Source organism: Amblyomma mixtum, chromosome 2, assembly GCF_055824585.1.
Source record: "Amblyomma mixtum isolate Tamu chromosome 2, ASM5582458v1, whole genome shotgun sequence".
Classification (NCBI taxonomy): Eukaryota; Metazoa; Arthropoda; class Arachnida; order Ixodida; family Ixodidae; genus Amblyomma; species Amblyomma mixtum.
Window position 1 is genome coordinate 203,140,016 of NC_143013.1, and position 20,979 is coordinate 203,160,994.

General features: G+C 46.3%; 1 protein-coding gene across 1 annotated transcript; it reads right to left on the minus strand.

Annotated features, from left to right (window-relative positions):
• Positions 1–435: 435 nt before the first annotated feature.
• On the minus strand, positions 436–16,839 carry LOC149362267 (glutathione S-transferase 1-1-like). The gene is made up of 5 exons (XM_089572962.1): positions 16,568–16,839; positions 12,047–12,105; positions 6,550–6,691; positions 4,849–5,019; positions 436–666 (listed from the first exon to the last, which is right to left on the minus strand). The coding sequence occupies exons 1-5, from the start codon at positions 16,706–16,708 to the stop codon at positions 529–531; spliced, it is 651 nt and encodes a 216-aa protein (XP_089429088.1). The 5' UTR covers positions 16,709–16,839; the 3' UTR covers positions 436–528.
• Positions 16,840–20,979: the final 4,140 nt, after the last annotated feature.

Consider the following 20,979-nt stretch of genomic DNA (forward strand, 5'->3'; position numbering starts at 1 on the left):
TTATACAGCAGCATGCACGTTACAAGATCGACTCTCAGTTTTGTGGCAATATTTAATGTACGCTATGGTTCATTTATGACGTAAAAGAGGTTGTTGGTGCATCTGTAAAGGAACAAACCATTGGCGTTGCCGAAGGTGTTGCCTCGCAGGTAAATAATAACTTGCACGCAAACGAAGTTCCCCAAAGATTAAGTTTTCCACGTCGCTTAAACAGCGCTTTTTGTTTTACCGTAGCTGTGCCCAAAGGATATATTTTCCACAAATTTCGTCCTGCATCGCAAAATAGACAGTGGATTTGATTATTACATTTTGCGCGAATCAATAGACCATTTCATTTAGTACACAAAGTACAGGGTTCACAGTCATTCAAATTTAATAATAGAAATAAGTATTTCTAGAAAAAAATGGAAAAGAATACAGGTTGTTGGTCGCTAGTGATTGAAGAAATTGCTCTCTTTATTATTTCTCCTTTAACTCCCCTAGCGTTATTGGCGAGTGATGCCGAGAGAAAATGCCCTAAGTATATAACTACTTGAGCTTAGCCAGAATCTCTTTCACTGCGGCGATGGTGGGCGTGTAGATCTCGTCGAAGTAGGGCAGCTCGGATTTGACTCGCTCGTAGTATCCGGCAAGCTTGGGAAACTTTGCTTTATCGACGTAACCACACTGAAAAAAAAGTGGAAGGCATGGGATCAGCGACAGTCGTTTAATCCATATAAAGGATTAACATTTTTTTACGTAAACCTTTACACCATAAATGAAACTACAAATTTGATGCAATGAAACTGAAGTGGCAACGATGTGATGCGGAAGTTAAAGAAAGTCGTCCTGGACGCCTTTCCAACTATCTCTTCACCACGTACTTCAGCGTGGCTGGAATAAAGCAGACTTTTACATGCATGTGCTGTAGATGTGAATATTTTTGCGAAAACGAAATTCCCACCGGAAAAACCCCGAGCAAGATCTTATGTTTGTCGGTTTGAGAATTTTTTGAGTTTGTGCGAAGTGAAAGCGAGAATTCAAAATAAACTATTTATCACCGACTGGTATTCGAACCCGGGGCAGCGCGAAGAGATCAACTTCGCTGACCACTCCCGTCGCAGCTGAAACCGGCTCGTGTTAAACTGCAACAAACTATCCCGCTGTACATTGCACATCAGCTTCTTCAACTAATATTATTCGGACTTTGAGCTACACGGCGGTAGTGGCATGTGTGCGCTGCATGCGTTTGCGTGGACAATTGTGTTGCAGAAACGCGGCACGGGAGCATAGCCGCCGCCGATGTACACTGGGTAAACTGGCATTGACGATGAAAAAAGTTGGAGACGCGTGTAACTGGCTCCTTTTGTAAGTGGACACCTCAATCGCACTTTCAGGTACGTGGCGGATGTGTCCACCTACAAATAAACTGTACTTCCGCAATTTAAAACACAACCTGTACAAATACAAACTGTACAATGACAAACCGCCACCCATTTTGTACGATGTGGCTCAATAAAGTTTTAGCTGGTGAACAAAATGCGCACTTATGGAGCGTTTTATCAAACAGCACCATAGAATGTCACGATCGCGTCCTGTATAGGCAGGGAGGCCGCGCAGTATCCGACGGTAGACATTTAAGCACAATGCGTTTTGCGCAATGTTTACACTCATATTTCCGTATTTCTGCGCAGACCAAACAGCGAGTGGATTTCTAACCGCTTGTGTCGAATTAGATGCTCTCGACATACTTCCACGCGGCAATCCCGACAGGCAGGGAGACCGAAGTAGAAGACAGCATCAGACTGGCGTAAAAGTCGAAAACTAATTCGATACTGATTGGACAAGTGGCCCTAAAAGAATCAAAGAAGCATGACAAGAGAACCCGGCTCTCCTCGTTCTGAGAACGACGTTGGATCTATTTTGAGATTTATTAAAAGATCACTCGGAAGTCTCTAGAAACACCGGTTGACATCGTCAGGAACCGCCCAGAACAACGCTGAATCGGCAGCGCGCTATCGCATTTCACAGAAAGCATTGTTGCGTAGGGCGCAGATAGCAAAGTGACATTCCTCCCTCGTGGTGAAGTGAAGAGTGAAAACGCAATGAATCGGCAGTAAAGAAGACAAAGCACGAATTGAAAATTAGATATTCAGATTCTTCTTCAATATTTTTTTCTTTCAGGCGCAGGTACTCTCAAACAAGGTGATTTCTAAAATCAGTTGGTTTACTCTTTTAAATGCAGTAGTTGTTTTTAATGACACTCAGTCTGTGGAACCGTGCCCGTTTCAATACACTCGACATGGAACAAACTGACGTGCGCAAAAAACGCCGCAGCAGCTGTACTTGTCTTGTGTAAGGGTTTGTTTGCATTTGCAGTCGCCAGTACTGGCCAATGACGACAACCTAAGAAACGAAACGCGCTGCTAAAGAAAAACTCTGCTAATGAAAAAGTATTTTTTCCGGATCTGAACGTGAAATGTACATTTATGCTCAACAAACACTTGCCACTCGTATCAAAAAAGCATAGCTTGTTGGGTTAGTTTGTGCATGGCTGCGGAAAAAAACAGAAAATGAGGCCTGCACAAAAAAAAGGACTTGACATGACGCTATTCCTGTCTAATTCTTTTTCAATGTGTTTTTTTTTCCTGTGTTTTTTTTTCAGCCGTACTTTGCTACTCACCACGAAGCAAGAATGCCAGAAGACGGTAGCTCCCTTTTTAAGGCAAGAAAACAAATAAGTCTTATTATAAAAGGAACTGACTCTAAAAGCACGCAAAAATAAGTGTTGCACTTGGCGACATATGCATTTAGCTTTCCACTGAGCGAAATTGCATGAAATTAAAAAAAAATCGTAATCACTCGTGTTGTGTATCCGCACTACAGGCAACGCGGATAGTAAGACCGCACTGCAAGCAAGCTTGAAGCCGTAATCCGGTTGCGGTTGCGGTTTGTGGGTTTTAACGTCCCAAAGCGACTCAGGCTATGAGAGTCGCCGTAGTGAAGGCCTCCGGAAATTTCGACCACCTGGGGTTGTTTAACGTGCACTGACATCGCACAGTACACGGGCCTCTAGAATTTCGCCTCCATGGAAATTCGACCCCCGCGGCTGGGATCGAACCCGCGTCTTTCGGGTCAGCAGCCGAGCACCATAACCAATGAGCCACCGCGGCGGCTGAAGCCGTAATCCTATTTGACAAAAAGCGAAATATGGCCTCAGTGAAAGTCATTTCTTCACAAGCGACGAGGAAAGAGCGAAAGTTCTGATATCTCGCTAGGGTGCTGCCCGGCGGCCACGATGCATACACGAACACAGCGAAATTAGCTACTGGGGAAGCTGAATACTAACGAAACAGACATGTAGTCACTTCCCTCGCCAACTCGCTAGCTCCTTGTACAAAACAGGCGGCTACCTCTTGCAATACAATGTTCAGCGGCTCACGACATCACCGATGAGTTCATAGTGCTCAAATGATTGGTATTAAACGTTGGGATTCAATATTTGAGCCCGCTGTTACCCTGCTCGCCAGATGCCCAACCGTGCGAGTTGCCTGCTGCGTCCGGGCAAGGTGCAACGACGTAATGCAGGTTCGCTCGTTTCACGCACCGTGAAACTTCTATAGCGCCGCCGTCAGCACGCGGTAACAACTCCCCTCTACACAGCCTGCAGTCTGATGATCACAAGCATATCACCATATACCCCAGCATTCTGAGATGCCACCACAGCATAGTACGAAAACTTCCTAAACATCGACTTGCTACTTTAGGTGTAAAAACACTGGACACTGCACGGTAGAGTCGCAAAAGCAGCGATGAGACTGGTGCGGGTGTGTGGCCCGAGCCGCTACGAGTTCTTAGTCATGTAACTTTTTTTCTTACTTACATGAGTCTTGCTGGCATCAGAGAATGCCTTTTCTCCGCACAATATAAACAAAATTACGAAAAGGTAAGATTATTATACTAGTGAAAATTACAACTTTGACAGAGTTTTAATTATCAGATGGATTATCAGAGAGAATTGCTCAAAAGGAACATTGTTATACTGCTGCAAAGAACGTCAGCGTGTAATGAATTAAGTTATACTCACACCTTAGTGTACTGACGGCTGCAATGTAAATAGTTGCCACTGTAGGCGGTGTGCGTGGGGAAAATAACGCTCGTTTTTTTCCCTTTAGTGTGCAATAAAAATTTCAGAAATACCAAGAGACCTCGTTTCCGCAAGTGTAATCAAGCATTACTCGAAAGCAATAGTGAAAAGTCGTGAGCGTTAATTTTTATTGAAATCTCAAATATTCTTAAAGAAAGCATATCCCCGGCTAACAAGAGAGGATGGTGAGTGACAGGGCACCAGACCCGTGCAGTGAGTGCACGGTTTATGTTTTTTTTTCTGGGAGGGGGGGGGGGGAGGGCGAGGGGTTTAGCGTCCAGAAGCGACTCAGGCTAGGAGGGATGCCGTAGTGAAGGGCTCCGGAAATTTCGACCAGCTGAGGTTTAACGTGCACTGACATCGCACAGTACACAGGCCCCAAGACTTCCGTCGCGGCAGGGATCAAACCCGCGTCCTTCGGGTCAGCAGCCGTGCGCCATAACCCTTGAGCCACCACGGCGGCACCAGTGAGTATACATAAGGACCATATTTAAGAGATGGAATTTAAAGAGTCTAGCTCTCTTTAAACCTCCATCCCACCATCTTTTACCCCCAACAAGCTACAAGCACAATCTCACCTGCCACCCATTCCAACTCAACTGATCTTGCACAGTTCGCTATATTCATTGCCACCAGCTATCGGGGAGCCTCCAACGCTTCTGCAGGTGAGGCCGCCCGAATTCAAACAAGAACAGGGGAGCTGGTTGACTTTCTATGCCCACCTCAATGCAGAGAGTGACGTGGCCGATGAGGCAGAGGTCGGCAATGGTGATCGTGTCACCAACGGCGAACTTTTTGTCCCCGATGAGCTGCTGCAGTCCTTTGCACACTTTCTCTTCGAACTCGCACACCTCTTCGTCGGTCGGCTTGGTGTGGGCGAAGAAGCGCGGGCGCTGCGTGGAAAGAACGGTAAAGCAATGAGGAAGACGTTGCAGGAATGAATGTAGACGTCGTAGACTGTGTAGCAGAGAGGGGCTACATCAGTGCGAGACGGGAATCTCGGAGCACTCGCTTTTGTGTGCAGAATAGTGGAGGCCGTGGAAGCTCAGATAGAACACGAAAAAGAAAGATAGCAAAGTGAGTCACCATCCCTACATTTTTCCGACTAATAACTTACGTTTACAAACAGTGTGTAGCAAAATAGTTGTGCAGGTGGGCTAGCGGTTGTGCGCATTTGAGATAGAAGCGAAAAGAAAAGAATAATCTGGACAAAAACAACAAATACGACATTAAACTTTGAAAGCTATTAGCGCTTTGTTGTATTTCGATACCTGAAGCCTAGAATTAGCACTGTAGAGGCAGCGCACTTTTGTAGGGTACATATCAAGTACTAAGGAAAGCAAATAAGTAAAGAGCAAGCCGTACCACGAAATGCAACAGCAAGTGATCGTTCCATGAAAATGATACAGGAATGATTGCTGTCGGTATAAGGTATACATCAGGAATTGGCTAATTGATGAAAAAAATCCAGTACAACCCGTTGGATGCCTTCCTGTCTACGCCCTCTACAACGCTACGGGCGGGGAGCTCAAACGCGTAAGTCGAGCAAACCGTAAGAAGTATGTGTACGAAATAGATTTTTCTAATACGAAGAAAATTATCACAAGCCCTTTTCTTTTAATTAGAATAAGCAGCACTAAAATCTCTAAGGCAGGAAAAGAAAAACGAGATACTTGAGAGATAGATACAATACTCGTCCAAGTTTTCTGTGGCGAGGATCACAGTCACTAAAATACTGCTGCACTTTCGTTAATCACCTTGCACGTAGCTGAAAAGCAGGTTTAAAGCTTAACTTAAGTTTGCAAGAAGGATTTCAAGCCTGCTGGTACGAAGCCTGTAACAGCGCTGCTTTGTAGTGCTGCCATTCTATCCTGTACTCTCGTTTTCCACTCCAACCTAAGGTGTAAGGAAATTGATATGATTTTTACTACTGTCTGCGCTAGCGTTCCGCTCTTTCTTCATTTTCACAGGTATCTTTTTATAATTTCATTTTACTGCTGGAAGCGATACACATCGACTATAAACGTTGATGCTTTGCGTTCAACTCTGATCATTCCATTCCGGACAGCAGAAATATAGGAAATGGAACGCATGAATGTGGCTGATACCGGCGCGGGCATACGCTGATTCTGCGCTGCATCGCATGAGGAAACTTAAGACGTCAAGTCTACCGTGTGAGCTCAGAACTCTAAAAACTAGCCAGCTAAAGGGCTCGGCTCAAAGATAGCCACCAACTCTTGACGTTTTCCTTGCGTCCTCATTTCTCTCCTATGGGTACATAGATCCGTTAAGAAACCCTTGGAGTCACCGCTTCAGTAGTTGCTGTAGCGTTATTTGCAGCGCTAGAAACAAAGCATTCCTTCTAGTGCAGGCTTTGTCTCGTTAAGAGGCAAAAAGATGACAAAATCACTAAGTGCACTTACGAAGAACGCGCCGAGTTGCGGGTGGATGGAGCAGCAAGCTGCGGCGAGCACCTGGTCGATGCGGGTGCGGCCCCTCACGCAGTTGGGGTACAGCTCGGACTCCGGCGCATACTTGCGCAGCAGGTAGTAGGCGATGGCGTTGCTGCAGTTGATGTGAGGCTATTTTAACTTGCGCGGCAAATCTGATACATCATAGAACCACGAGTGCCACAGAAGAAGGGTCTGAAGTCCCAACTTCCCCATTAAAAAATGGATCAGTTCAGTGGACAGTTCATCAGCCGCGTACATGCTAAAACTGCAACTTTACTTTTTTTTTCTACCTAACAGACTATCTGCCACTGTCGGTAATATATGCATTTGCTTGAAATAGAGCCCGATACCTTTTCACACCACAGCCTAATATCTGTATTGCATGCCCGGTACAAGACCATTCCTCCCTCTTTACTTCCACTCGAACATCATGAACATCAGTTTGTTAGTCTCTAATCTGACCAACCCTCAGTCTGCCTCTGAACGTTACCCAGATAATTTCAGTTACATAACACGCTGCGCTATTGTAAACTAAAATTCAAGCCTTCTACTAAGCACCCTCGTTTAATCCCCATTGGCGAGTAGAATAAAGACAACTATTGCATACTTTACTTCTGAGTGATATCGGGAAGTTGTTCTTGACCTAACAGAACAGTGATTTCCAAATGCGCTCGAGCCTAACTATTCTTGTGCTGTTCTTGCACTGTTGTCTTTTCTTTCCAATCATTTTTATCGCACTGCTAGGTGTTTCCAAATAATGTGACTCCCCTTGTAACGGCTGTCACTCGCTAGGTTCTCATTACTTAGATCTAGATAGATATACATAGTTACTACTTCGAATGCACCCCCACCAATATTAAAATCTGCCATTGCGAGGCTCTACATTTTTACTCTATTTTTTATAATTTAATAACTAGCGTTCTATATTGCTTGCTTGGTCTGCATGCAATGCGCTGCAATTCATTTCCTGAGTTTGGCAATGACAGATACCGAAAAAGATAAGTTCAAAGCTGGGATTTCCTTAATGCAATGCTGCTCAGCTCCCAAAGGGAACTCAAAATATTCCGAAAACTGTAATGCAGCCACTTCATAAAAAATGAATACAGGACAGATAAAATACGTTCAAACACATCGTGTGGAAACAGAAGTGAACCTTAGCAAGGAAGGTAAGAAAACCTATTTAAATATGCTCTAGGTAACAAAAGACAGTACCAAAATTACCTTCAATATGTGGTGATATGTGGCAAGGGGTAAACGACTTCTCAAGAGAAATATGACAACTAACCCGTATGCTTTTCATTATTAAAGCTGGCTTTAAAAAATATTTTATCCAGCTTGGCGAATAAAGCGTCGTTATCGTCAAGGGAATGAGGCTGACGACTGCTGAGGGCAATCTGACGTTTTTCTGTAAAGGTAACTGATGCCAACTTGAGGTGAAGCAGTAACGAATATGGTCTTTCCTTATTTTCTTCAAGGTTCAGTTGATTGGGCGAAAGACGTGTAGTGGACGGAAACTTGACTGGACGGACAGCGCACAGAAAACAATGAAATTCAACTTTAAGAAACACTTAAACGGCCGCAAAGTAAACACGAGCACACTAAAGAGAAACTTAACGCGCACGAACTCAGCTACTAAAGCTTTCTACGGAAGGCGGCTTCAGAGAGTCGCAACTCGCCTTCTTCGTTCGAATAAGACTGACGGAAATCCAATCGCACACAACAACCCATTTGCACGCTGCTCTATTTGATAAGCTTGCGCATATGCTCGAGCATACGCCCCAAAGCAAGGCCCCTTCCGTGTGGCGGTCGCCTTTTCCTTCGTACAGCGAGCGAGGGAGCGAGGAAGAACTGAGTCATCACAACGTCAATTTCAAATGGCGACATGGAGCACCTATCTGAATCCGTAAAGTAATAAGTTGTTTAGGGACTCTACGGAGCACACCATCCTGGTCCAATCAAAACTCAGGATCTCAGTACAAATCGCCAAATGAACACACTCTTCGCTTTCGCGGAAGAACAAAATTTACTCCTGATAGCCTTATGCAATACGCCATTAGATTTAGTGCGATTTTCATGGAAGCGAGTGGTGGCGCTGAAACAGTATAGCAGCCGCTGCCTACACGAATCTGTGCCCGGATTCTGCATTGCGCCCGAATGGTCTGTCACGGCTCGCCACGCTGCCAAAGGTGACGACGGAGGACGGCCTGGGTCGTGCACTTATCATTTTTCATTTTCATTTATTTTTCCCTTAAAGGCCCGAGGGCATTAGATAAGGGGGAGCAAACTGAAGATTTGTGCCACCGAAGACAAGAACACTACAGAGAAAAAAAAATAACAGTAAAAAGGAATAAAAATGTATAGCAGGTAAATGGCGCCGAAAAGGTTATACAATATGTAAGAAGTAAAAAGAAAAAAATCGAACACATGAGTAAACAAAGGCTAAGGAATGAAAAAAAGCAAGGAGAATTGTCTGTATCAAGCACAACATATTGTTACGCGGCGGCCAGCCGAAGAATGAGACGTGGTGAACCATGGCTATGAGATGATTTAATGGCCGCTGGCCTAGCACGGGCGCTCCGTCCCGCGCCACTGCAAGCTTCGTCTTCGTCACACTAGCCGGGGCCTCCGAGCGATCGTCCCGATCGGTGACGAACAGGCGGCGAAATGGCGATGGTCTTGATTGAAAAGATTTCTCTCACGAAAAATGGTCCTTTAGTATTTCACGGAATGATTTGCGATTAGTGCATGCTACAATGGTGTTTGGCAGGGCATTCTATAATGCTATTGCGTGCGGGAAAGAAGAACTGAGTGCTAACGTGCGACAGTTGATGCTAGCGATGCAATGATTATGGTTCAAGTGGCTATACGTCCTATGGGGGGGGGGGGGGGGGAGGTTCTAGTTTTGCGTGGCGTGAGCGCGGATGATAACAGAAATGATGCAGAAGACAGAAGCGAGATATGATGCGGCATGACATGAGCGATGGAATGGAGACTGACTGTTTCAGTGCTGTGATGCTGGTTTTCCTTGAATAGGAAGATGTTATAAAGCGGACGCCCTCACCACCGCGTCCGTTTTCCATTGAGTTCCATTGCCTTCAATGCTGCTGTGCCTCTGGTTTTTCTCTCGCGTTTTTTTTTCACTTTTTATTAAGATTTTAAGCCGCCAACTTGCTCAAGGACGTATATTGATTAGATTTATTATGTCTTTCCGTGGCGAGCGCGCCAAAAACACCCACCTTCACAAGGGCGGCCTTGTAGGAAGAACGCTAAGCTTACACTAAATGAGAGAAACTGATGCTTCATAATGACTGAGGATGATTAGACGACGGGCTCAATTCTGGAAGTGGCTAATTTATAATAATTGCGTGTAGTCATGTCACCGGCACAGGGGAATATGAAACGCAGTAAAGCCGCTATCAATACCTCTGCGATATTGTATAGACTGAACTTGTCCGCCTGCGCCTGACGTACAGGTGCGGCCAGAATAATACGGAGCACAGGAAGGGTCGCGGAGCAGCGGAAACGTGCTTATGCGCGCTGCCTAGCAGTGGCGACAGGAACTATCTTAGTTTGGACGCGGCGAGATGGCGTCGGTAGCACGGACCCACTTTTTCCGCAGGCCTATCAACATCACAGCATATAGCATGCAATCCCTTGCTCTATGGTCGACTGATACTCTGCTGACAGTGCCATGCGCTTCGTTGCCCCGTTTCTCGCATCGAGGAGCGGCGCGCGCTGTAAACGGGCGCAAGACAGCCGTTTTGGCATTACGTGTTATTTCGGCCTTTCAGTCCGCGCGGCCACTGAGGCTGAAGTGAGCACGCCTGGATGAAGGCAGCACCTAGCGGTGTTGCCCGGACCAGCTCAGCATCTTTCGAACAGTGATAACAGCAGGGTTGCAGCAAAGAGGGCGGCTAGGCGGCAAGCTCTCTCGCTGCGCGCGGAGAGCCAGGGGTGTCTTTGTTGTGCTGATAGGTGGCGCTTAGATGCAGTTTCTGCTAGTTTGACCGCCTTTTGCGGGCTCCGTATTATTCTGGCCGCACCTGTACTTGATACGTGAGCACAGAAATCGAGCTCAGTGCTTGCTATGCGAGCACAGAAATCGAGCTCTATGGAATGTTCACCACTGTACTCACCTCAAGCAAAGACCGCGGAAATCGTATATCCAACCGTTTTACTGAGGATCGCTAGGCTCTCGCTTGCAACCTAAGAGCTTGTCTGCCGACCTCAACTGCTATCGTAGTGCAAGCCTCTACTTCTGCAGTGCTGATACCAGTTTCCTGCTGCACTTAGGGCTGCAGCCTGATTTGCATGTTACGTTCATGAGCTCATGGATTTTTTTCATCTTCCCAATGGAAAGCCCACAAGAAGGGCTGATGGTTCGAGCAGTGCGAATAAAGACCACATGAGGCAAGAAACCGCACCAGACACGGCTGCTAGTAACATTAATCGCTTTCTTTGCGTTTAGCAGTCATAGTTGTGCAAGGCCTACTTTTAGCACACTTCGCTCACAACTGCACGTGCTTTGAATGTATTTCTTACAAGGCTGCCCGAACGCGTACAGGGGCGGCGACAGCCTCCGGTGTAACTTGGGAAAACTACCGCCGGCCCTCAGCCAAGAAAAAAGGAAGCAATTGCGTTCCAGGTCGGCTGCCAATGGCTAGCTCACGACATCATATTCGGAAATGTCAGGTTTTCAGGCTCGCTTAGAGCACTAAAGCACCTACAGGGTACCTTTTACTGCTCGGAGGTGCATTATTTGTTTTGAAACATTGGGACAGAAACGAGGTAATGAAAATTGAATAGACATCGAGTTTCTCTTGCCCCCAGATAAGCCACATCCCTGCCTTCTACAGAAGGCAAAGGAAAGAATAAGGAGAGAGAAAGAGGAAAAGCAAAAAAAATTACGGGGGCGCTGAGCTTTTAAGCGATGTCTATGCCTCAACGTGTGGTCATATCCGTGCTTGAAGAAACAACTAAAGCTGGTGGTTTAGCGCAATGTTCAGCGAAAGCAATTTGGCATTGGCTGATACGCCCACCCCCTCCACGGTAGCCACTCGATGGGGCTTTCCCGTGGCAACCACCGTCTGGTTGCGCAATCCTTCGCCTGTGTTAGAGCCGCCTACGTCCACGGTAACCACCCTTTAGGTTCTCGTGGCAGCCACCTTCCAGCATATCCCTCCTCTCCCCTACAAGTGGACAGGGAGATTTCTCTCTCCACTTTGCCACCTGTCAACTGTGGTAGGTGGTGTACACTACGCTTCCGAACGCTATTTCTCATGCAAAACACTTTCTCATGCATTAACAAATGAAGTTAGATGCAGCGTCGAAAAAGCTCATTCCACAGAACAAGACGCTAGTGCAGGACACTAGCGTAGTTTCGTGGAGATTGCAGGTTCACACGCAACACTGACTGGTGTTAATACGCAGCGGAGGGCAATGGAAACAAAAGTGCACTCAGCTGTACCTCTCGTACACAACGAAGCCATCATCGTCGATCGCGGGAACCTTGTGGAAGGGGTTGATCTGTAATGAAAAAATTGTTTTAGTTAAAAAAAATTATCATGACAAACACTTGGCGCAAGAAATAGTCCAACATACAGGCGCTGTTTAACACAACGCGCACCGTGGTGCGTCATGCTGCGTGGCGCTATCGTGGCGGGGGACAACGAATATATTAAGTTGGTTTATGGGGGTTTAACGTCCCAAAGCCACCCAGGCTAAGAGGGTCGCCGACCACTCGGGGTTCATTAACGTGCTCTGGCATCGCACAGTACACGGGCCTTTAGAATGAATATACTGAGTTGACGTAGTTGAGGAGGAAAGGCGAAGTTTCGCTCAGAAATTTTGCTTTGCTTTGCAAGTACAAGCTTGAAAGAAAATTAAATGGTTTTCTTTTAGACCAGTACAACTTACAATGCCTTCAGTGTACTTTAAAATGAACCACGAAGAAAGCAATTTTGGTCACTGTATTGAAAATATTTGCGCCTTAATCCAGACGCCGTTTTAAATATCCATATATGCCGTTCTCGCCGTCCGCCATAACAGCAGTTTTTGACCGACCACATCATACTCAGACTCAGGCTGGCCTGCAACAGAGCTACCAGACGCTGTTTGCAGATTATTTACACAAGCGCTCAGTGTACGCAAGCACACGTACCGGCTTCCATTAACACCTGGAGAGAACGAAATACTTCCCACGCTGGATAGGACCGAATTGAAGTAGTAGACTCAGAATGAAATAAGCACTACAAGATCCTTGATTTCTTAAACGTGCTGCCGCAAAATACTAATGTATATGATTTTTCAGCAAAAGAAAGGTGCAGTAACTGTCACTTTCGGTCGGCGGCTAACCACAAAAGAGGGACAGAAAGAAGGCAGAAATAGATGGCATAGGAGGGGACTACGTGTTAATTTCAATTGCTAGGAGTTCTTCAATACCATTTTGACAAGCCAAAGCACGCACAAGATTTAGCATTTAGCCTCCATAAGCAAAATAAACCAGCGGTAGGACGCCACAATTATCGCGTGAATTCAGCCCTTCGCCTCTCCTCGTTCTGTCACGCTTAGCGTTGCGGCTGGACATGACCGTCAGGAGGGATGTGGGTACAATAACATTGCCACACGTTCACCGCACGTTGTGGCAGTCCATTGCTCTAATACAGTGAAAGGCTGTTATACTTAGCCTAAACCGAAGAATTCTTCAGCGCACGCTATGGAAAAGCCACAACTGCAAAGCAGCACGGGCTCTCTTGGCGCACTTGTGTCCGTTTCGTCTTTTTTGCAACTCAGAGAGGAGGTGTAGCAGAGATTGAGTTGGAGCTGGTTTGCGTGAGAATAAAAGTGGGAAATGTCAAGATCCTACCCTACTACTTTAGCCGGAAGGCTTCGTGGTAGAACCGAATATCGCTGCCTAATTTTGTTGCGGAGTATCGGAAGCCTAGAAGGGAAGCACTGCGCTCAACTACACCTCGGCCAGAGCCCGAACGAGGACGGAACCGCTGCCTGCAAGACTGTGGCAGCCGCTGACAAAATTGAATACCAGAGGGAACGCCGCCTAAGGGACAGCTATTTGCTGAATTGCTCGTGTTATAAGCACTACCTTAGGTGTTTCTTTTCCTGTCGCTCATGGCCCTAGAGGCTATATTAAAACAAGTTACCAGATGGCGAAAAATAAAACGTTTTGGAATTTCAATACCTCTGTTTAGGGCTTACGCCGTCTAGTGCACACCGTCCTATGAATATGTTAGCGCAAATTGGTCTAACTGAGCAGTTGTTTACTCATGGGTGCCCAGAATAGCGTGTATCAAGCACGTGTTTACGCTCAGATATATGCGCGGTGACCCCGCATTTAAGGTGCACACTTTTTACGAGTCTTTTCCCCACCCATTCGTACTTCAAAAGCGGCACACCAGCAACGATTGGCATCAACTGCAGTATCAGAAGCTCTCCAAACACTTTGAACCTTACTCAAAATTCGTTATTTCTCTCAGCCTAATGTTCCCTCTGACATTGAAGTGTCAACCAACCTGTTCGCCTTACGCTTCCACCGCTATGGTGGGTCGCCCTAGACGTTACGCTACAGCTCTGAAAACTTCAAATATAGTTTCGTGTGTTTCACTTTTTTTTTGCGATAACTTGCGAAAATGAATCGTAATAACAATTTATCAGGAACCGGTACGCCATGATCCGGTTGACTACGCGTGCTCGCCGCTGGAGTTTCGCGACATCATTGTTTCACGCTGTGGGCGGCCATCTCGAAGCGGGAATGTGGCTTCGTCTGGGACGCAGCGAACCGCGAAACATGAGAAGGAAAGAGGGCGGCTGCATGAGGAAAGCCGCCTGCCGGAAGGGGGTGGGGATAATGGCGGCTTGCCTCAGCGGCACGCAATAGAATCAGGTGTTTGCGTGACAGGGATGGGACAAAAGCGCACAAACGAATGAAGCAAGCGCCAACCGAACGAGCATGCCTATGTCAGTAAAGCATGGTTTCTGCTGGTGATCTGAACCTTATAAAATCAATTTCTTAACTGCTGGCACTAAAACAAGTTGCAGCTCGCAACGACACGTCATGGTTAAAGTTCTTAAAACTTGAAGCACATTTGCCCAAGTTTGCTGCATCACACGTCGAGGTTATTGCATGACACGCCAAATAACGCAGTATGGTGCTTTTCTCATAATTTCGTCATCGTTAGCGCAAATGCATGTTGGCTGAGCTGTGAAATTCGTGTCGAACTCCACTTTCACTCCGCATGCCACATCGCCATTTATGTCGTCTTACGATTTCATTCTGCTGTTGCAGAATTTTATTGTGAGCGAACTTTCAATTTAGCAAGCATTCTATTTCTTGCTGGTATCTTTATATACGAGCTTCACAAAGCGATGTTGCGTAAAGCACCATGGCTTTTAACATGTTCAAAGCGGAATACTATGCTTACGGCGTGAATGCATGCAATGGTAGCCTAAGTCTACCCAGGAAGAATGTAGTGCATGCGGGAATGTGGACACATGTGTTGTATGCTGATTGTTGCAGATTGTCACTCAAACAATCATGGAATACAGATGAAGCTTATACAGGGTGTTTTGAGCTAAGACTTTACACAATTTTTAAGAATAGGCTTTGTTTTATTTAGAAGAGCCCTTTTCCGCATAGCATTTTCAGCAGTTTAGCCCATCACATTATATATAAAGCGTCCTAACTACCAGGTGGGTTAAGTAATATTGAATTGTTAACTTTTTAACTATTACCGTTGGGGTCCTTATTTATTGAGACGCGTATAGCCTACTGTAAGTAATATCTATAATCAGTTTTTAGAATACCGAAAACGCGGTACCCTCTGCGCTGAGACGAAACAAATTTTGGCTGCATCGCACCAAAATACATGCGCTTTCGAGAAGCTTGCTGGCAAGGCAACCTCTAGTGCATGTAACTCGTCGAAATAGCCAAACATTTGTTGGCCCACAGCGGCAGGGGTAGCCGCATTTTCATAACTCTTAAAACTGATACAAACATAACTGACGGTGGGCTACACGCCTTTCAATAATACGTAGCCTAACAGCAATACTTGAAAAGTTAACCATTAAAAATTAGTTAACCAAGCTAGTAGTTGGCATGTCTTACCTGTGTTCTGACGTATTAGAGCGCTGACAATGCTACGCTCTAAAAGCTTTCTTCTAACTCAAAAAGTCTATAAAGTCTTAGGTGAAACACCCTCTGTAAAATCAAGCAGACAGAACCATGAGCGGCACGTGTCGGAGTATGTTATGCACTTTATCCTGCATCGTTCTGTAAGGAAGGCCAAAAGAAACGCCAAAGATAGCCACGTCTAGACCGTGTAAAGATAAGAAAAGGCCGTTTCAGCTAGGAAAGCAGTCTTCGAAGTGATGGTCCTGCAGCCAGCGCTTCAAATAAGGCCGCTTATCTGAGCAATCTGTTCACTCTCCCTCGGGAAGTACACACTCGACGGTGCTCACAGCAGAGTCGTGCCTGACTACTTGAAGACGCCCCCTTGGCTGCTGTTATCATGGTGCGCCATACGTTTTACAACTAGAAACCACTGAAGTTTGAGCATTTCTCTTTATTTTCAGAGGACAGTTTCACAAACAAATAAATAAGCATTCCGAACTTTCCGCGCTTCTGAGTAGATATTGCATCATGAAACCTAACTGCAAGGAATGCGCTGGGGGGCGGACCAAGCGAAACCTCAACGCAGTTGCTTTGCTCGGGGCCCCGCTCTTGTGCCTTCGAGGCTTGTATAACTGATGCGGCGCCTCAGTGAAAGCATAATTTTCAAAAGCCCTAACCGGTTAAAACTTTTGCACCGTTTGGTCTGCAGAGCAGAGCTCCGGCGCTGTAGGAAACCTTATCACATCCGTACGTCGCCTAAGAAAGCAGAAAAAGTTCATTCGTGAATCGTGGCGCTTTAGCGAAGCCGACAAAAAGACAACCAAACAAAGAACGAAGTGTTTCCACAGTCCCCATGCTGACCTTGAGGAAGTCTTCGGAAAGATGTTCCTTCTTAGCGAAATCCAAGTTCTTGATGCTCAGCTCGACTCCGATATGTTTGGCCAGGGAACGGATGAAGCCGCAGGGCGGACTGCCGACGAGGTTGTACAGTACGATGGGCATGGCGGTGCTGAAAGCAGGAGCTGGCTATTCCTCGATCTGCAACGCGTCGACGTGAGACCGGCAGTGAAAAGAGGCGCGCTTTGGGGCTGGCGACGGGCGGTGGAGAGGAGAACGGCAGGAATGCCGCCAGGAGGTCACGGTTGCCGGCGGGTGTCGTCACGGGCTGGTGTCGTCACTGGATTGGAACAGGAGAGAGTGTAGAACGTTAATGACAAAACGGACGCTAGGGGGACGCCGGCAATTGTAAGAGGGGGGGAGAGCGGTGAGTGGCGCGCCTGCCCTTCTCCGTCATTCAGCTGTTGAACGTCAGGAAACCATATAACCGCAGGGTGACGGGCATATGAAAACACCGACATGGTGATTCTGAATAATGCGCTATTGCACTTTCTTCATCTGATTTCTGTCACTATACTTCTGGGTCATCGCTGGGAGTGAAAAAGGAATCTAAAGCAAGAACAAAAATGGTGGAAACATAAAAGGTGCAATGTACGCTACTAAATAACATATTTCTTAGATCTTCTTTAATGGAGAACATCGTGCTGATTATCCGAGTTCGTTGTACCTTTAGCGCAAGCGGCATTAACACATGATGTGTTGTGAGATTCATTCCAGGCACGTTTCCCGTTCATGCAAATCGCCTCTTATGACAGGCCAGAAAATGCTAGGTTGATGAGGCCTGAAAGTGGCAGAATGTGCTATAAAAGTAGCTGCCAGATTTGCCGGGTGCAATTCAGACCTACAACTTTTTTTTTTATCACGGAACCCCGTTCGCTGCGAACGCAGCTATGTTTCTGCGATATTAAGTACGGCATCACCATGACATAACCCCACTACGTTCGTGGCATCTCACCCAAAGACTGAAGTAATCAAAGATCAAACGTGCGCCACCTGTTGTAGAAAGAAGCCACTTGTGTTTTAGAAAATTCAGCACAGATGGCGCAGTGGATCCGCTTTGAGTAAAGCAGAGTAAAGTCACTGGAACCTTTTAAAATTTTCAGTGTTGCCGTTGGTGGCTACATAGCGCCAAATTGGCTCTTTTTGAAACCTGTCTCGCGATAAAAATTTCAGGTTGGCTCCCTGGCTACTTCTTTGCAACATTGAACTTTTATTTTGGCGTATTTATTAGCCATTTTTTAACACGCCGCATCCCCGCCTGCAAGGTCGGTTCGCATCGAGGTACCCCTACGCACGGCTAGAATAGCTATGGAGCTTACATGTGGGCGCGGCTCGACGCTAAAGAAAGTGAAATCTCCAGAGAAAAGATTTCACTAGGCCAACGCGCCGTGATAGAGCGTTGCTTCCAGTTCTTGAGGCAAATGGCGATACAACTCCTGCAGCGGCTTCCAAATACACTGCAGTGCGGAGGCTGCATGACATTTATCCTGATGACAAAGAAAGCGTGAAGAGCCGTGAAGGCATTCCGAAGCTGCCGCTGCATATATTATAGATGTTCCTCCATTGACCTGGAGTCGGAATTGCGGCAAATGCAAACAATAGGCATGAACTTTCAGTATTTATTTATTTCCAAATACTGCAGGCAGCAGCGCTGCCCAAGCAGGAGCGCGTGTACACGCATGCTTTCCTATCTCTTTTTTTTTTTCAAATTGTTTTGTTGGAATTTTGTTCAACACCTGTACACACCCCCTCTCTAACGCCTCCTCGGCCTTGAGGGTAAATAAATGAATAAATAAATAAATAAATAAACTTAATCATACATCATGTTTGAGTTTATGGCACACAGTGGCCGGATCGTACACAGACGCAACGAATGGCCTTTCCCCACCAGGCGCAATAAGCCACAAAATTTTGTCACTTTGGGTTTGCAACTCTGATGCTGAGCGCGATTTCTTCTGTGATAACTTGGTAAAAAAAAAATTGGCGGGGGCTTAGCTTTGGTTAAGCCCGGTAGGTTGCGAAAGCAGGGGCTTTATACTGCATATGCACCGCCTCTAGTGGGAAGAGCGCGGCGCGCCGTTACCCGACGAGCTGAGTTGGTAGCCCGCATAGAGTTAATATAACCAACTCTAGAGGGAAAGGTGCCCATTGAGCCCATGCGTTCCAGTGGGCAACGCATGAACGCCGCCATCACACAACGGTTTGTGTGTGTTGCCAGCTGTTTTGACACATTCTAAATCTGGACAAAGAACGGAGTTGGAACCTGGCAACGTAGTCCGTGGGAAGATGGCGGTATGCCGAACAGCTCTCGACTGCTCTAAACTGCTGTAAACAACGAGAAAATCGTCGCGTTTGGATCATTTTCAATGGTAAGCAGTGTCGCATACCGACTGTAATTTCATATAGGTGGCTTGTGACTTCTGAATTGTTATTTGAAGGCAAGTACCGCGATTGTGACGCGCTTGGACTGTATTTCGTTTGTAGAGCGCACGAGATTTTGCATGTCCTCTGTTGTCGAGTGCAAATACACGTCGGAAATTTGCTTTGGCCCCAAAAGGACGAACACAGTTTGCAAAGGAAACGAATGCCCAAGGTGAATGGAGCAACTGCTCTGCCTGGTTTGTTTTGAATGTTCAGCGTTTTGTTATATTAAATGCCGAAGGTTTGTTAGAGTACCGCGGGCCTCTCGCATTTTTTTTGTTTCTCCTTCGCCGAGGGAAACAGTGCCGTGTCTTTTCTGGCGCGGGACGAGCTCATAATGGAATTTTTCGTACGCAGCAACGCTCAGAGCTTCATCACGAACGAGTGAAACAAGGTGGAGGCAAGAAATGCATGAAACGGCATGTACCGCTCGAGAAACCTTCGTTTCATGTCCAGCATTGTGCGCATTAAGTTGTGGGTGCTCGGTTGGTTGTTGTGGTGGGTTTTTGTTATTATTTGTTTTTGTGTTGGTTTTTTAGGTTTATGACTGCTTTTGCTTCTAATGTATGACACTGCTTTTTTGCTGAGATATCTTTTATTCCTCTGTTTGGTTTCAAAATCCGTTTATGAGAAGCTAGTGCCGCAAGTATACTTTATACGCACGGGATAAGAAGGGTCCTGCGATTGCATGTATGCTGACTTGTTTTCAAGCCGATTTCCTGCCACTGGCTGTGTTCGCAGCAATAATGCGCTGTCAGATGCTTGAGCTGAGGATTATGTGTACCTCTTTTCCGTAAAATAAACAGTTGGTAGACTGCGCATGCCTTGTGCCGTTGTCGTTGCGCGGCCGTTCATTTCAACAGTGTTACCTTAATTACTGCATGCATTATTGATGAAAAACGTAATAAAACGCATTTAAGCAAGAACACTTGTATCCTTTATAAGTAGCGCCAATGTGTTCTCTGTCAAGCAGATCGAGGCAATGGCGTTAAGAAAGCCGAATTCCGTGAAAAAGTAAACGGCTGCAATGTTCATTCGCTTGGTGTCATCCGCCTTTATAGAGAGTTGCAAGAGCGGGAGATTTTGGTTTGGTTTGGTTTATGGGGTTTTAACGTCCCAAAGCGACTAAGGCTATGAGAGACGCCGTAGTGGAGGGCTCCGGAAATTTCGACCACCTGGGGTTCTTTAACGTGCACTGACATCGCACAGTACACGGGCCTCTAGAATTTCTCCTCCAAAGAAATTCTAGCCGCCGCGGCCGGGATCGAACCCGCGTCTTTTGGGTCAGCAGCCGAGCACCATAACCGCTGAGCCACCGCGGCGGCTGGGAGATTTTCATTCACACGCTTTACAGTACACAGTTGTGAAATGTGCATATGTATCTCTTCCCGCGTTTACGCACAAATGATGCAAAGTGCCCGATCCTTTTGGAGCTTTTGCCATGCATCAACGCACGAAGGTGGCATCGCGGTGAACGACAGCGCGAGTGACACCTTATCGTATGCAGCTCCTTAAATTAAGTGTCTTGAAATCAGGTTCGAAAGCAGAAGTTTAAAACCGAAACTCCGAGAGCGTTTACTCAGTTTACTCGTGAACATGTTCACAATCGTCCGATATTAAAAGAAATGGCCACAGTCAGTATGCTAACGATTACAAAATGTGTTTAAAACATTGAAAATGCGCGTAAGAGTGACATATAATTATTTTCTCTGCCGCAGTTTTACGAATTCAAGCTCAAACTTCACCCATGCTTAACTTTGCGAGAAAAAACTGTGCTGGCCACAATAGTGTGTTGTAAGATGGCGTTCAAGATGGCGACTTACATGCGTGGACCGCTTTGCGAGCTCAGCTTTACCGCCCTGGTAGCCCGACTCTAGCTCCTGGTATGACGTCACGCCATAACGTCGCTAGCGCCTCTAGCGGGAGGAGCGCGGCGCGCCATGCCAAGCGGCCGC

Coding starts and splice junctions, on each gene's coding strand:
- LOC149362267 (XM_089572962.1), bottom strand. CDS start 16,708: ATGCCCATCGTACTGTACAACCTCGTCGGCAGTCCGCCCTGCGGCTTC. Junction 12,106..16,567: donor TTTCCGAAGACTTCCTCAAG/GTCAGCATGGGG, acceptor TTTTCATTACAG/ATCAACCCCTTCCACAAGGT. Junction 667..4,848: donor ACGTCACTCTCTGCATTGAG/GTGGGCATAGAA, acceptor CTTTTTTTTCAG/TGTGGTTACGTCGATAAAGC.